Below are 17,996 nucleotides of genomic sequence, written 5' to 3'. Positions count from 1 at the left end.
TATTAGCGCCTGGAAGTAGGATGCAACAAGCACAAAACCAAGCAGCAGGGACTTTAAAACTGTTTAAGTTTCCTTTTTTACGCTGGTTACCTCGATTTGTTTACAAAGTATTTTTTTACCTATCACACGAACCCGAACCTTAATGTTCGCATTTCCCTGCTGCTTTTATACTTCTCAACTCACCCTCTACAACTCCTTAAATTTTTTTGCATAACCTTTTGAAACACAGGGTTGTATCGCTACTTTATTTAACTAGTTACATTTATGGTAATTTCTAACTATATTTTATTTAATAGGTTCAAGGTTAATTCATAAAAATAAAACAGAAACTTATTAACCTGGTAAAGAAGATTAACGCTTAATTTTCTTAATGTGATTGTTTCCGAGACTGATGAAAGAAACCAATAGAAAATTAGACTTCCAGAAGATTGCTGACCATTCATTTTTCCAAGTACAATCACCGTAAGCACCAATATCTATATTTGGAAAATATGATCTTTAAATGAAACATGTACCTTCGCCGGCTGGACGCTGATTCCGTTGGGGACGTATTTACCGCATCAAGGTTAGTACTTGGCTTATAGATGTAAAAGGTTAGTACTTGACTTATAGATGTAAAAGGTTAGTACTTGGCTTATAGATGTAAAAGGTTAGTACTTGGCTTATAGATGTGAAAGGTTAGTACTTGGCTTATAGATGTAAAAGGTTAGTACTTGACTTATAGATGTAAAAGGTTAGTACTTGGCTTATAGATGTAAAACGTTAGTACTTGGCTTATAGATGTAAAAGGTTAGTACTTGGCTTATAGATGTAAAAGGTTAGTACTTGACTTATAAATGTAAAAAATTGAAATGAAACTGCATTGGGGTAATGATAAACCATATTTAGAACCCTCCTTGTTTGGTAGGGTGCGCCATAGCTTCTCTCTTTTCTCGTTCATGGCGCTAGTCTAGAACGATAGTAGAAACACAATTTTTCTATTATAGGAAGCGTACCCGCCGTGAAGAGATTTTCTCACTTGAAACCTTTATTGTTTCATATTTCGTGTTTATTTTTTAAATGCACCCTTAATTAACATAAAAACAGCAATATCGGAGCTATAAATTAATTATTTTCATTATAGTTTGGATATATATTCCAATATAATTTCTTAATTTCTTACAATCCAGCCGCAAACTAATATCACGAGAAACGCCTTAATAAATACAAAGAAAAAACCTATAAACTATAACCCTTATTTCAACCTAGCATAACCTAACAAAAATATACTTTTAGAATAGTCCAAACAACTATTCCCTAAATTAGCAGAATATGCATCGGTTTAGCTACATTTATTTCCTCCTATAACGATACTTTAACAACTAGCCTATTCGATCAACTGAAAATTATATAAAATGAAACTACTGATGATTGAGCCTTCGAAAAAATAGCATTCGATCAAAACAGTTTTTTCGTTCAAACGTACCTAAGCCATTAAAATAATTGGACTTAAATATTTATTCAAAATTTGGCCAACAAAAACGTTGGCAGCATATTGTGGGAATATTTTTTTCATTCATGTTTGCTCATGTGAATTGGCCCTAAGTTAGGTTTTAACACTGATAAAGATCATTTAAAAAAATAAAAATTATGAACGATATATTGGCAGTTATTTTCTACGCACTTTCGACTTCTCATTTTTAACTTTTAAAAGAAACGCTGCTTTAAATAAAAAGGAACGAAGTAAAGTAATTGTAATCTACACAAACATATAAAAATATTAAACATTATTATAGAACTTTAAATGTCATATTTACCCCCGTACTTAATGGAAACAACAAGGATAAAGACACACTTACGTATGTAATACATTTCGTAGCAGCACCTAGTGTTTTTACATGAAATCCATTTCCTTGATATACGGAATACGCAGCATCCATTGAACATAACACTGTCAAAACCAGTGTTATCACCTATCGTCAGAAGATAAAAATATTTGAAACATTTCTAATCTCAAAAAGGTACGTTCAATTTGTTTGAGTTGTAATACCAAGTTACTCTACAGCTTTCTACTCTTCTGAATAAGTAAATATGAACAATTTTTTATTGTAAAATGGGCTTTTAACACTGAACACCTCTACATATTTGAAATTTAAAATTAGTTATTTTATTTACTTAAAAGATTTTTAATTAATGTATGGTCCAAAATAAGCAATATTAAAGCTAAACTAATAATTTACAGTTTACCTAAATAAATATAACCCTAGATGTGCAAAATAAATAGTTTCTTACAATTTTGGCAATATTTAAATTTGTCCATGGAATATTTCTCTGTTGAGCTTGTTTCGATTTACAGAAAGAGACTATTTTGACAGGAACAAGTAACCAAAGAAAGGCACCCGGTATCCATGTAAGAATCGTGTTGTGGAAACATGGAGTGAATTCTGGACTATCTGTATACCATGTCAAATTTGAATCCTAAAATAAATATATTATTTATATTATTATTCTTTGCAAATGTAGGCTTTGTCCCCAGCTTGAGAGAGTTATCTCGTTGTTTTGGGCCAACGCTGCTGGGGAAGGTAGGGATGACTCATCCTCGCTCGCGTCGTCCACCTTAATAATTCTCCGAAAGTGGCGACCTCTGACCCGAATGGTTAAGAGCGGGGTTAAGTTACCGGTGACGCTTACTATTGCACCACAGTGACTCCGCAAATATTTCTTGGCGGGCTTTCTTCTCCAGCCTACTAGGTTTGAGACCGGTAGCGCCATTCGAGGGGCCCGCTTAAGGGCGGATTAACCCTTTCTGCGCCTTTAGGCACAGAAAAATTTGGCACCCCTTGGCATTGGTCAGCTAAGGAGGGGCGTATCGGTTTTTAATAAATAAATAAATATATTTTAGTGTCCCCAAACCTTTTCGGCATTATTTTGAGTAGGGGCAACCCAAGTACATGGACCGTGGGGTTTTATCAGATTTTTGGCGCCCCTAGAAAAATGGCGCCCTAGGCACGTGCCTACTTTGCCTAATGGTTAATACGCCCCTGGGCCCGCTATAAAAGGGACGTCGGGACACTGGACAAACTCTTTGGTTCCGGGGTGCGACCTAGCTTGTCGAATCTTTTCATATTCTCTCTTCTAGAGAAATTGAGTGTTTTACAGTTTGACTCTCGTACATGGTTTAAACGTAAGCTGACAATTTCCGAGCTTCACAACATAAAATCAAGATGTTAGTCCAAATGACTTTGTTGAGACGAATTTTATCGTTGCTCCCAATCCCGATCATGCTCTAAGAATGAGATCCTTGCTCTAAGAAATTACATCAGTCTGGTATGCCTAAAACTTGATTCACCTACCGAGAAATCTTTAAAGACGAGCTTAATTGCATCAAACCAAAAACTGAGGCTGCAGTCTCGAAGTATGTTATACAAGGATTCGTTCACTAAAGGCTACGAAACATTTCATATATTTTTTAATGTGAACCAATTTATCATGTTCTTCTGATTTGTAATAGTATTATTAGTTTATTAAAACAATAATTAAATTGGCTTAATTGTGAAATAAATTTATTAAAGTTGATGATGTTGAGACTTGAAATTATCTTGAGCCTTCCGGTGGCCATTGTCTTTCAAAACAAATGCTGGGAACTTCAAAATTAATCATTGATAGGGTCAAGGGCAGTGTTGGGTAAAATACTACATTATCGTTATTTAAAATAGAATACTAAATACTTGCTAGAGTAAGTATTTAAAATAAAATTCTAAATACTCTTTAAAAAAGTATTTAAAATTAAATACTAAATACTAAATATTTATTTTAGTATTTTAAAATACAAAATACTCTATTTAGGAACATTTGTTTTAAGTAGTTTTGTTAATTTTCCGGAAAAATAAAATGCGGAAAATTTTCCGCAAATCGGAAAAATAAAAAATTGAAACAAATTACTTTTTAAGGGTTTTTAATGATTTTAACTTTTTATCGATATAAAATGTCTAATATCAGTAAACATACTACAAAACATTAATAGTGTTACATTGTTAATCAGTTTAAACTAGTCTAGAGGTTTAGTTTTACTTTTAGATTCGAAATAATGAAGTGAAAATGCCGCTTTATTTCAATTTGCAAATATGATATTAGACAAATCATAAAATTAAAACATTTTTTACTTTTTGCGGAAAGATAAGGAAAATTTTCCGGAAATAAGGTCTCGGTCATTTTCCGGAAAATTTTCCGACTTACAACACTAGTTTTAATAACAATAACTGCTCGAAATGATTATATCGGCGAGGAAATCGGAGGAATCAGTAGACAACTCACCGGAATTACACGCTTAGATACGTTAAGCAAAGCGCTCTAGAAGTTTGATCGACAACGTTGAGAGTCAAGTGATTATTCTCCGCGGTGTTCTTATCGCATTAGTGCTTCGGAGTCAAAGTCTTTTATACCTTGAGGGTGAAGCCATATTTCTGTCTAACTAATTTTGACACGCAGTATAATAATAATATATACGTAGTATAATCTATAGCGTTTAAATAAAAATACTGAATATTACAATTTTCCTGATCAACAAACCTAGAGATAATTATAGCAAGTTGTCCATTTTCTAGCAACGTGCGTTTTAGGAATCGTAAATACTGCTCCTAAGCCTTGTATATTTGGGGGAAATCGGAGACGCATTTAAAGTAAAGCAGGGTACACGAAAACAAATGTTTGTCTTTAGACAATACTACCGGGCAGCACAAGGCGTGTTTTAGTATTGGATAAACACTTATTTATTTTCGTCATGTGCCCGGGTTAAGCAAATATTTCTAAAATGTGTTAAAATGCTATTATAACTGTAAATGTTTTCTTAAGCAGTCAAAGTGAAAGCACGTTTAACTGATTTTAAGGAAATTAATTTCCTGAACGTGTAGATACCCCCGACGTTGTCGTTCGAACTCCAAAAGCGTCTTGCTTAACCTCTCTACTCTCGCGCTGCGGGGTACTTCAGCACATTAAAATCCTCGATTATTCGATAAAAAAATGATGAAAAGTCACAAAAATATGTATTTAATTTTTAAAATTTCTTTATTTGGCAACGAAATACTACAAAATATTATTTTGGCCCTCGATTTAAATGAGAAAGGTTTATAAAACATTTACAAATATGCTTTATTTGTATTTTAATATTCTGTTTTTCTTTAATTCTTTTAATTTTCATCCCCTATTTCATTCCCCCACGGTTCAGTGACATTCACAACAAACACACATGATGGGTGCCTGGAACTCCCTCCGAAAATTTCACTATTTGCAAGTATGATGTTCAGGGGCGTAGGAAGGTCTTTATTTCAGGGGGGGGGGGCAAACCGATAAAACTCCAAGTCTTCCCCCAGTGTTGAAAAAAGGCTATTTTTTTCAAAGACAAGAACCCTCCAGATATAATTTTTTTGTTATTGTTTCTCTTTTTGGGTGAGTATTTCTACGGGGGATCAAAGTTTTGTAAATTTTAGGTAATTAAAAGAAATAAAATTTTACTTAACTATTCTCAGTTTCTCATTGAAAAAAAAAGAATCCATTGAATCCAAATACATGATAATTAAATAAAACGTTTTTATTCAAAATCAGAATATAAATGCTAGACCGAATCGCAATATTTGGATTCTAGATAAAACAAAGGACATCGCACTTCTTCTATGGGATTTGGCTTTCGACAGATTTTTTTCAAAATGAAACATGTTGCTAAGCTTGATCAAAGGAGCAAAATTGTCTCTTGCCATTTTTCCCTAGCTCTTATAGTTTGTCCAGTATCAGCGGTCAAAAGTGGACAAAACTTAGTATAGTCTATTTGTTAAAAGGAGTCACGGCCCATCGGTTAGCGCTCTACGCTCGCGCGTCGCTAGTCCGGGCTCACTATCAATAGAGTTTTCTTGCCAAGATTTTACACCTCTACTTCATTATTTATTTTCTCGCAACTTATTATTCGATGAATTTTTGTACGTTGAATTATTTAATATTCAATATTTTATGAGCAATAATAAAATAAAATAAATACTAAAGAAATCCGAATATATATGATTAACCGTTTCGTTGAATCCCACATTCAACACTCGCTCATAGGTAAGAAACAGTCACTCAACAACAGATCAAACACTTATTTATCGATACAGCACATACTCGGTTAAAGTCACGGTCACACGACAGTTAAAGACTCAATACTTAACTAATAACTATTTATCTACTGAGTTCGTTCATCGTGCGATCAGAAAGTAGTACGAACAGAACGAAACCAAATACGACGCTCGGTTTTGGGAAGCACCCGGAATTTCGGCAAGAAACCTCTATTGATAGTGAAACCGGACTAGCGACGCGCAAACAGAGCGCTAAGCGATGGGCCGAGACTTCTTTTAACAAATAGACTACACTAAGTTTCGTCCACTTTTGACCGCTGCTACTGGCCAAACTATAGGAGCTAGGAAAAAATGGCAATGGACAATTTTGCTCCTTTGATCAAGCCCAACAACATGTTTCAATTTGAAAAAAATCGGTCGAAAGCCAAATCCCATAGAAGAAGTGCGATGTCCTTTGTTTTATTCAGGACTACAAAAAAGTGGTACGAACTTAACTCAAATCAGATGTGGATAATTATGGTCAAATGCGTTAAAACCGTGGAAAATTCGATAATATTTTCGCTAAATTAAAAGTAATTTTTTCTTACGCCCGATTACCCCTCATTTATATTCGATCCCTCTCCCGCTAGCCCAAACCTCTTTCCATCCTGTAAAGCAAAGTCAAATTCCTTACAGACTCGCTTACAGACACTAACTAAAAACATAAAATATTTAAAATTCAAAAACAATACATACTCCCTTGTTGGCCTTAGTATAAACTTCTCTCTCAACGCGAACTCGAGTCCTACGTTATCTCAACAATTATGAATGATGAATTTTCCCGTACTCTAGTCTCTAACCTATTAACAGTACCTAAGATTTTAACTTTAAATTTACAAAATCTTTCACTTATTGTTTAAATATTTAAGTTCACTTTTGTGTAAAATATATTTTATTAAGTTTCGTATAACAAAACATGTAGTCGTAGAAAGCTAGAAACCTCAGTCATAACTGTTTTATGTTTAATAAATTTTAAACATCTGATCTAAAGATAATCAGATATATTTTTTGTTAAGCCTAGTGTAACAAAAATAACGTGTATTCATAAAAAATTAGAAGGCTCAGTAGTGATAACTTTCTAAGATATAAATTTTCAACATCAGACCTAATTGAGTGACCATTTAGATATCAACATTTTAAAAATTAAGTTTTTTAAATAAAGGAATCATAGAAAGTTAGAAGCCTCAGTGATAAATTTTTAAACGATCTTAGATTATTCTTTAACATCTTACCTGATTGCGTAAACTTTTATTCCGAATAAAATTAATAGGCCTACAAACACTGTCAAATAATTCAAAACATATTTACTATTTAACTACCTGGGCAAAGCCGTGGCGCGAAACCAACTGAAGAAATCGTAGCTTGCAAGATAAAGGTCGTGCAAAACACGCAATTTTGGTATTTCCCAAGGTGCAGAGGAGAGACCATAGACAGTATAAATCCCTAAGGGATATATACTGTCTATGGAGAGACAGGACTCGAGAGCGCCTATTTTATTTAACAATATTACGAGAACAGTGCGATGTTGCGGTGGCGCTGGTGTACCGACGCTAAACCCTATTCACGACTCCAATTAATTAAAACTGGCCGATTTAAAGGGATTGGCTAAGCGAAGGTGAGGTTATTTGTGCGATAATTTGGCACCTCATTGAAGCGGGAAACATTATCGCACAAATAGCAAATCTTATACATAAAACCGTTTTTTTACATAATAGTGTTAATATTAGTAGTAAAACCGGATACCCGACACATATGAAAAAGTATATCACGAAACTAATCTAATACTACTTTAGAAAAAAGACTTAAAACTCCCACATTGTCTAAGTTATGTTTTGAAATAATTTTACGAAAAGTAAGTAGACTTAGTAGGCTACTAAAGCACTAAATGATATTATGTATATTTTTGGATTTTGACCAAGGTACGACGTCCCCGCCCGATGGACTATGGTATGAATAAAAGCAATTTCCAGGGGGGGGGGCATTTACATGGGTTGCCCCCCAGGCAAAATACCAGGGGGGGCAATGCCCCCCTGCCCCCCCCGGTTCCTACGCCGCTGATGATTTTATTGAGTATGATGGAATCGAGGTGGGGTTTGGGCATTTGTTACGATATTTAGGGGTTGATGGGCTTTTCGGATGCTAATCTTCTTAACGAGGTCGAAAAAGTAGCGGCGCCAGCATTTAAAGACGTATGGGCTATTATTGTTTCTCTAAAAAGGTGCTTTTTTATTCTTTTTCATATTATACGGAAGGTAAATATACCTGCTTAGGGCCCCACCGGTTAAAAAGAGATTCTACTTAACTAAATCTACGTAACTATTGAAGTTTTAAACCCATAGCATAGTTGATGAAGTAAAACAAGTAATTAATAAAATTACTGGATTGTATACGTTAGAGTCCGACGCCGCCCCTGTTCACGCCGCCGCCACGCCGGCTTTTCCCTTATTTTTGGCGCGCCGCCGCCGACGTTTCTTCGGCGCGACGCCGTACTATTTTCCTATAATAATTATTATAATTATTGTTCAATGAATGATTTCTAGCAGAAATTCTATGAAAGAGTATAAACCCGTTTGTTATTCCGATTTCTACTTATAAACCCCAAATCTGGGATTTCTAGTATTGTTTGGTTCTAAGGGAAATTTTATTGTTGTCACCTGGCATCACTGCACCAAGAACGTAGTAACATCCCCCCCCCCTCCCCTCCACTGCATCCGCCACTGTTAAATTATCCTAACGCCTAAAAATGAGACACGTCGCCGCTGATAATTTCTACATCGGCGTCGAACTCTAGTATACTGTACTAAACCAAGTTAATGCTCTACCGGTTCGATATATATGCAACATATTGAAAATTAAACACTTTGGATGCATAAAGAAACGGTAAAAAAGTAAATACTGGTTGTTTTTCTTTCTTTTCTTCAACACTCGCCCTCGATGAAGACCTTGTCATACGTATTTATATTTAACTTCCGGCGTAGACGAGTGAAACTTAAGGCTCTACCGGTTACGGTTTCGCGAAGATATCGGCAAGCTGATCTTCACTCGGAACGTAGGCGACATCAATGACTTCTTATTATTATTATTATTATTGAGTGGGGTGGCAAGCCAAACACTTCGACCTAAGGTCCATTGTGCATCCCCAAACTGGGTGACTTAAATAAGTCCTATTGCTGACACAAAGCTTAAAATCTGCCTGGCCGTGATGTTAGAGACGTCATACGTCTCCAACCGATGCATACCCAAATGCTCAAACCTCTGGGCTGCATAGTATTCGCAGCTACAATGACTTCTTGCTGTACAAGTTCTTGCACATAGTACTGTTGAACGCTGACCGTTTGGACGCCCATGACAGCTTTGATGCCTTCTTTCCACCCAATGTCCTTTGCGGCTTCTGTGGCATTTGCCAATTTCGCTTCAATGGTCGAGAGTGCAACAGACTGTTGCTTCCTGTTGGCCCAGGCAACAGGTGTTGCACCTATTAGCCAAACGATCCTTGATGTTGAGCGTTGTGTCTTTGCAGTAGGGATTACTCCTCAGCGAATCGTTTGTGTTGAACAGAAGACACAGAGTGGCCGTTCCCCCAGGAAACGGAAAATTCGCTAGATCGCATTCCAATAATCAACTTTCGGATTATCCAACTTTTGAGATGCTTGATTGACGGCAAATTCTATGAGGTATAGACAGATGACGTATAAAAAAATTCTGGTCCTCTTCACATGGGTCGTATTTTACAAATTTGCAATGGAATCTTCATAAGACATTCTCTATTTAGGCGCTCTGATGAAGAATGGAATCGACCTTCGAACCCAGGTACGTTGAGGTGTTTCCTGTGACTTAACGGAATTTGTCGCTGAATCGATTGATGAAATATTCGAATGCTCCAATAGTATTTCCTGCAACAAGTCCGTCGTCCACTTAAAGTATGAGGACCAGAAATAGCTCTCCTTCCTAGTAGACGTACAGGCAGTGATCGCCATCCGCTTGATGGAAACCGTGGCTCCGTAGTACACTGTCGATGCGTTCATTCCGGCATCGGGGCGACAGTTTTCGATCATACAGATCGTAAGACACCTTTGAGCTTAAGACCGTAGACTTGGTATCCATCAGTGTTTCCTTCGTAGCCGACGAGAACACCTTTATAGGCTTTCTTCCTCTTCACCTTTGGAATTTGTACGAAGAATTCGGTTCCGAAAATTCGTAGGTGGTTAACGGACGGATTCATCTTTGAGGAGTAGGTAGTAGCTCTTCCATTCTTATATAATGTTGGCGATGGTCCCCAGATTTCAGAATGAATCTGGTCTCCTGGTCTTTCAGCCTTGTTTAGACGAGTTCCAAAACTGTTATTTAGTCATTTTGCCGTACATACAGCCTTTGCAGTGCTTGTCAATCTTCGATTTGACCACTTCGTAGCCGAGTCAGTTTAGCGTAGCTGCAACGTCACGCTTACTCTTGATGGCCAAAGCCTTCGTACCAGACTTAGAGATCTGCCTTTCTTTCATTCTTTGGATCAGCTGCCAGATGCACGGAATTTCAGAGTTGTTCGACTGTGATGTCCATGCAGGATAGGACCTTGGCCTTCCCAGTTAGACTAATTTTTTGTATTCCCTTACAATTTTCATACAGGCCACATGACTTTGCCGTAGCTCTGAATTCAAAGTCCTTGTTTTTCGAGACTGCTCTTTTCAACGAAAAGACATTACCGGTCAGACATTGTGAATGACTTCTCGACGCCTCTCCTTTCCGATGCGGAACACTACTGTAACTTCACTCTAACCGTCTGCAGACATCTGGGCTTCATTTCCGACCTGGGCATTAGCTGGGGTGTCGAACTTATGGAATCGTATATACTTCGTAAGTTCGTGGCATCATTCTTTATGGGTTGAGTGGCCCTGGAGTCCAAATCCCAAGCAGATTCTGTGATGGGCAAGCAACCAAACCATTCGCCGTGAAGAGACCTCCGCCTTTACTGCTACCTCGTGTTCCGCTACCTCCATGGTCACCTTCATCCTTCAATGCAAGGACTCTTGCGGAATCATGTGCTGAAAAACCAGGTGATTGTCCTAGGGTATTGTCAACTTGGGTAGCCCGGCCAATTAGTAATCGCTCTAGTTCAGAGACCGTCTGTTTTTCTTCAGGTAATGTATCCCAGAACATCCCAAATACTCGAAAATCGTCTTGAGGCAATGACTAAAAATACAGTCTACTAGGATGCATTCTTCAAATGACACATCGTTTTCTTTTCGTGCTGTCGTGAGTATGTTGGCCCACAGTGCCTGCATCGACGAAAGGTGCAAAGCCATGTCCACTTTTGGTTCCTTATTCGTTCGCATCAGCTGGGCCAGGAGTCTATATCGAATATCTCTTGCAGTTTGTCCCACAACTCCTTTAATTCCCCGCAATTGGCGATCATGTTCTGGGCCTTCCTTGATAGTGATGACCAGATTAGGCTTCAAGCCGTACTGAATGCCACTTGAAACTTCTTCTTGCAAGCGGCGTACGTGACCGTTGAGGCAGCTTCCGACGGAGACGGACCTTACGGTTCCAGTCGGTTACCAGTGACGACGTCAAAGACATCTCGGATTGTGAGAATGTCTCTGGTCCAGTCAGTTTCTCAATGTCGTGTCGAGGACGTTTCCTGGGTTTGGAGCCCTAACCCATTGGTGGTTTAACCCATAGCATAGTTTATGAAATATACCAAGAAATGAATAAAACTAGTGTTGTAAGTCGGAAAATTTTCCGTATTTTTCCGAAAAATTAAAAAAGTTTTCATTAAATGATTATAGTCTAATATATTGTTTGCAAATTGAAATAAAGCGGCATTTTCGCCTCATTTTTTCGAATCTATAAGTAAAACTAAACCTCTAGATTAGTTTAAACTGATAAACAATGTAACACTTTTAATGTTTTTTAGAATTTTTATTGATATTAAACATTTTATATCGATAAAAAGTTAAAAACATTTAAAACCCTTAAAATTAATTTATGTTTCAATTTTTAGTTCCACATCGATATATATATATCAAAGTGGGACTATTGCTATGGATGGAATGTCGTTAAGTGTTGTAGTTTGTTTTGCGTGGAAAAGCGACGACACGGTAGATGGAGCTGCGAAAAATAATTTTTATAAATTATATTATTGGCGACACCGGGATTCGAGCCCAGATAGCCGCTGGCCGCATAAACTCGATAACCGACGCCTTTACCAACCAAGCTACGCCGTTCTCTTCAAACTTCATTCGGAACTTCTAATCGTTTTTAGTGACGCAGGGGTATTTGGCTAGTTAAGTTGTCGCAATTGTCGTTCCTTTTTCCGCGTTATTTTACGTATATTTACGGCGTTTAAGGTCAAGTGAACCTCAAACTCCGCCCCCCCCCCCACCCTTGTAGATTTACACGAAGGGTGACACGGGCGTGGCGGGAAGTTTGAATTGCAGTGTGGGGCTACACAACTTTTACCGATGGGCAGTTTCAGGTCTGTCAGGTAAACAGGGAGCGCAATTTCGACCCCCCCCCCCTTTAGTAACAATACGTTAAAGTTAACTCTTTAACTTAGGATGGTACTTTTTATATCAAACGATAGAACGCGCAGTGCCGTTAATTTCAGCCCCCTCCGACCAACCCCCTTAAAGGGAGAGTGATCAAAAAGTTAATAAATTCATGGGTATTTTTTTATGAATTTGCGAATTTACATGACTTTTGGTGCCTAAACTACCCAAATAGTTGATATAAATTTCCTAAAATAAACCCATTTCAATCCCAGTTTTAGAATTTCTTTATATCATATTTCCACTAATTTCAATAATTTAATTTATGTTCGTCATGTTTTCCTTACCTATTTCACCTTTGATACTTTCCGTCTATCTAACGATAGGAAATCACATGGCCTCAACAGCTCTTGTATTGGTTAATTTGGTTTGCCCACCCGGGTATCCTGAGGGTGGGCGGTGGCCACTCTTTAACATAGGATGGTAAATGATATAACACACGATAGGAAATAACATGGCCTCAACAGCTTTTGTATTGCTTTGCCCACCCACGTATCCTGAGGGTGGGTGGCGCCCAAGTTTTAATCCTTCAACTTAGGATGGAGTTTTATATCTAACGATAGGAAATCGCATGGCCTCAACAGCTGTTATATCAGTTTTCCCACCCGGGTCTCCTGATGGTGGGCGGCATCCACTCTTTAACTTAGGATGGCAATTTATATATCCAACGATAAGTAATCACGTAGCCTCAACAGCTTTTGTATTAGTTTGCCTACCTGTGTCTACTAAGGGTGTATGGGTTTGGGTTTAACCACTCGAATACACTGATGTGGAACTAATATTACGGTCTGGGCGGACTTGTTTATTTTTCCGATTTGCGGGAAAAGTATTATTATTTATTGCGTCATTAGTTGTGAATTAAAGAAGTACTAGGGAACCAGACTGTATATTGTACTGAGCTGAGCTATGTTAAAACTTATACCGATTCGAGATATATACAACATATTAAAAAACCAACTAGGTTTTTATCAATAAAACGTTTACAAACACCTTAGAAACAGTAACGCTATTCTTCAACTGTAACTCACTCTGCGCATGTGCGAAGGTTTCACATGGATGGAGATTTTCCAATAACTGTGTTTACGTATATTTGCGTCCACAGATTTTTAAACATGGCTGCTCCTTGTTGTACCTTCGCACTTGCGCAGTCGCTTTTACGCACAATTTTCCGGATAAAGGACTAGGAAGAAGAGTGTTTCGCGCTTGTTAAAGACATTTTGTGACGCCAACACGTCCCTGTTTTTATTAGTCCAAGGCTGTATGGCTCACTCATAGACGAATAAATGATTGACCAGGTACTCTGTTTCGTGGGTTAGTTACTTAGTTAGTGAATTTTTAAACCGATTCGAATAGTAATTCCGAACTCGAAAAACGAATCGGTTATTCGAAAAATCGGTTATTATTCGATTCCTAAAATAAATTATTCGAAAATTCGGTTATTATTCGATTCCTAAAATAAATTATTCGAAAATTCGGTTATTATTCGATTCCTAAAATAAATTATTCGAAAATTCGGTTATTATTCGATTCCTAAAATAAATTATTCGAAAATTCGGTTATTATTCGATTCCTAAAATAAATTATTCGAAAATTCGGTTATTATTCGATTCCTAAAATAAATTATTCGAAAATTCGGTTATTATTCGATTCCTAAAATAAATTATTCGAAAATTCGGTTATTATTCGATTCCTAAATTCGGTTTTCAAAACGATTATTCGAATCATAGACTAAGGAAATCCCGCGCGATTTTTTCTATCATGGTAAGTCTCATCGCTAGATGGCGCAAGCGTTTCATAAATAGTGGGGCGAAGCAAAGACTAGTGAATAGCGAAATATACACTTTAGGGACTGAAATCTAGTAGCTAGTGCTTTTCATTTATTGTATTTAAAAATTTCAATTTTAACTTCAAGGTTAAAAAACCAAGAACGAAGAAGGCCGTAAACCTCCTCTTAACAAGTACGATAGAATTTTGTATGAAATTAATTTACATTTCAAGTTATTAAAACATTATTTCATATAATTTTTCAGCAACGAAATTTGAGCCAGATGCGAAAGACTTCTTCAAAGAATGCCTTGGGAATAATAATAACGCTGCACGATCATGTCATACAGGATAATATAAATCTGTATATTCTTGGGTCTCGCAGATGTCTGTGGCAGATATCATGTTCTGGAATCCTTTAATTTCTAAGAACTTAACTGGAATATTGCACGCAAAATATTGGCAAAAGGTCAAAATGATATTAAATGATGAATCTAAATAAAGAAATTTATCATAGCAACTATCATTTCTGCATCTTGGATGAATGCACACTTTTGTTTAGGCATATTCAATGAAAGAATAATACCTAAAAGAAAACAAAAAAAACTTATAACACTGTTTTAATATATAAAGTAATCTAATTTTAAGCTTACCTCATAAAATCATTAGGTTTTCCAAAGATTTTTAAACTATTTAATGAAATATCTGCTCTAATGTAAGCGGGCGAAGATACTTTCGAAATGCCCTATGCACGATTTTTAAAAACCTTGCGAATTTCCTAGCCGAAAATAAATAGCAGACGACAATTTTATAATAATTAAAAAAATAACCCACGTGATCGTCGTTTCGCCAGAAATCCGCTAGGCGCGCGGCCGTTCGCCCCAGCAACTGCCTCAGTACACAGCAGGGGTACACAGTGAAAGGCAGAAAGGGGGTACGTGCTACCACGCGCGGGATGTCCTTGTGGTTTAAAAGGCTTAAATAACGCTTCAATAAAACCTGTTTTATTCAGTGATTCGCGCATGCGCGTAGGAGGGGAGAAAAAGAGAGTGTCATTTATTGAAGTTCCGATTGGGGAGAAGGTCGTATAACCAAAACATCGCAAAGCTTTTAAATACATTTAAAATCTGTGTGACTAATTTCAACCCCATGTTAATACGAATAATCATATTTTATTAACTTTATAACGGTTATTGCGTTTAATAATAAGTGATCGTTTACAAAATGGTAACTCTTTTTTTTTAGAATAACCGTTTAAAAACTCATTGCACACCTACGTGGGCAATGGGCATAGAATATCAAAATTTTGAAAAATCTTATGCCAAAGAATTTGCATAATATTTGTTAAGCAAATAATCCTAAGACATTTGAAACGCTCGGGGGAAACCCTGCTTAAGTTACTATTTAGTCACTTTTTGATAAGTTTATCTGCCTATTGGTTTTAGCGTGGGGCTGACCATTCTGTTTAATCGTTGTTTTCCCCGCTTTCCATAAAGAGTCCGTAATCTGAGTGCTTCGCGTAATCTCAGCGCACTCCACGTAATCGGTATACACTGTACAGGCAAACTCTAGAAGATAAGCCCCTTGGGAGATTGATGGAATAATTCTTTTTGAAGACCAAATTATTATATTTATGATTGATTTTATTCAAAGCTATTTTTGTTAACCCCTCAGTTGTTTAAAAAGTATTCAAATTACGCATTTTGAAATCTCACTTGATTCATCCTTCTCGATACTAATAGTGTCTTACATATTATGGTTTTATATTATTTATTTCTACACAAAAAATAACTTTTTTCAAATTAACATATTTTTCGACTGAGATATCAATTAATTAAAAGTCTAGAATGGTGGTTGGATACTATATATTTCAGCCTTTCTCTGCCCAAAATAGTGCTATGCGGACGGGGTCCTTACCCCATCTGCTTAATTAATAATCAATTGCCCCTGGAAATGATAAATTTTAAAATTTCGCCCATACCTTCAAAACCTCTGTCAAAATGATACAAATGAATATCTAAACCCATCTAAACACGTGATTGTATTTATTGTCTAAGGTAATTGGTGAACCCCATTATTTAAGAGCACCTGGAGCCATCTATCGGTACGACGTTCTACGGATTAAATCTGCTAACATTTCTTAGTTTATTGTACAGTTTACTTATTTAACGGTTAGAACCGTGACATCACCTTATCCATATAATGTTCAATGTTAAAATTCGGGCATCAACATCGAGCGAATACAATATCTAGGCTTACCCAAAATGGGGAGCCACACCATCTATCCATTGTTTCTGAGAACATGGTCGCTTTCACTGGGGCTCCGTACGCTGGACTAACGAAATTACATGGCGAATGAAACACGCATTATGTGTAGTGATATTTTAGGTTCTATGTTCCTCTTTAAAAAGCACAGTTGTAGTAACACTGTAGTAGTCTGCAGAGGTAAACGAATAACCTCGCGCATTCGAGCGCAAGTGGCCTCCTATACCGATACGAAAGCTATCCTTGAAACACGGTCGCTACTTCCACACGACTTGCAGTGGGATTATACGACACGATGTTACAGCTAGAGAACAACATTTCTACGCGTACATCAAATTTAAAAGCTTTATTGTCTTTGAAATTATCAGATAGCTAATCTTCACCCAGATCTAGTGCATAATATCTATCCAACCTCTGCGCTACTAACTCCTTTCGATTTCAACATTCCCTAAATATTATCTATGCGTTGAAAAGTCACTAGTTTTGATTCGATAATGTTGTCTGATTTTGTCGACTTTAAATAAACATTTTTAATGGGCGATTGATATATTTGCTGCTTCCTAATGCATTTCTGTTAATTTGGGGTTACGCTCAGTAACGCAAATCTGGGGAAAATCGGTTTTTTCTTGATGTTTGCTTGTCGTCATAGTGACGCAGGAAGTTGCTGAACGGTGTTATTTCTAGTCAGCGCTGTTTTAAAAGATGCGATGGCACATTAAACCAAGGCTTAATATTATTTTATTGATAAGTTCAATTAAATGGTAAAACACTTTTTTAAAACAAGCATACCTCTTAAGAAAATTTCTTGATCATTTATTGATACTATCGTTTCGTAAAGCAAACCAGTGGAATTATTGATTAAAACTACAGTTGTATAATTTTCTGGATATTCAGCCATTTCTCCGGAATTCTCCTACGCCGGCTAAACTGTAAACACCTACGCCTTTGACGTCAAGACCTCTAAAAAAACCTTCTATCCGTGATGGTTTTTTTTTGGTATGAGCATCGGATGCCCATCGTGACGTCAAATCGGAGACGCGAAAAATCGTACAGTATCAAAATCTTGGCATCGATTACTTATCGATGTTTTTGATGAGCATTACTGAACGTGCATATATGGTCATACTTCTGATGTCATAAATCCCAGACGTAACTAAGGTCTCAGGGGCCCACCTGCCAAAGTCGTTTTGAGACCCCTTCTTATCATGTAATGAATGTTTTTCAGTCCTTATTAACGCCCCGGCCTTTGGTAAACGATGGAAGTTGCGCGCAAGAACTAGTTCTTACAAACACGTCTATT

The 17,996-nt window shown here is 36.9% G+C and overlaps 1 protein-coding gene across 1 annotated transcript in view; it reads right to left on the bottom strand.

Annotated features, from left to right (window-relative positions):
- Positions 1-17,005, bottom strand: part of LOC149946012 (ATP-binding cassette sub-family C member 1-like) — a 50,578-nt gene extending 33,573 nt beyond the window's left edge. Inside the window, exons 1-4 of the mRNA XM_090172522.1 lie at positions 16,691-17,005; positions 2,272-2,457; positions 1,839-1,952; positions 339-476 (exon numbers count right to left, since the gene is read on the bottom strand). Of these exons, the coding sequence (XP_090028648.1) occupies positions 339-476; positions 1,839-1,952; positions 2,272-2,457; positions 16,691-16,720 (468 nt within the window). The 5' untranslated portion in view covers positions 16,721-17,005. The remainder of the gene's footprint in view (positions 1-338; positions 477-1,838; positions 1,953-2,271; positions 2,458-16,690) is intronic.
- Between the last annotated feature and the right edge of the window lie 991 nt (positions 17,006-17,996).

Source organism: Leiobunum rupestre, chromosome 4, assembly GCF_980474605.1.
Source record: "Leiobunum rupestre chromosome 4, qqLeiRupe1.1.hap1, whole genome shotgun sequence".
Lineage (NCBI taxonomy): Eukaryota > Metazoa > Arthropoda > Arachnida > Opiliones > Sclerosomatidae > Leiobunum > Leiobunum rupestre.
This window is presented reverse-complemented; position numbering and strand designations above follow the sequence as displayed.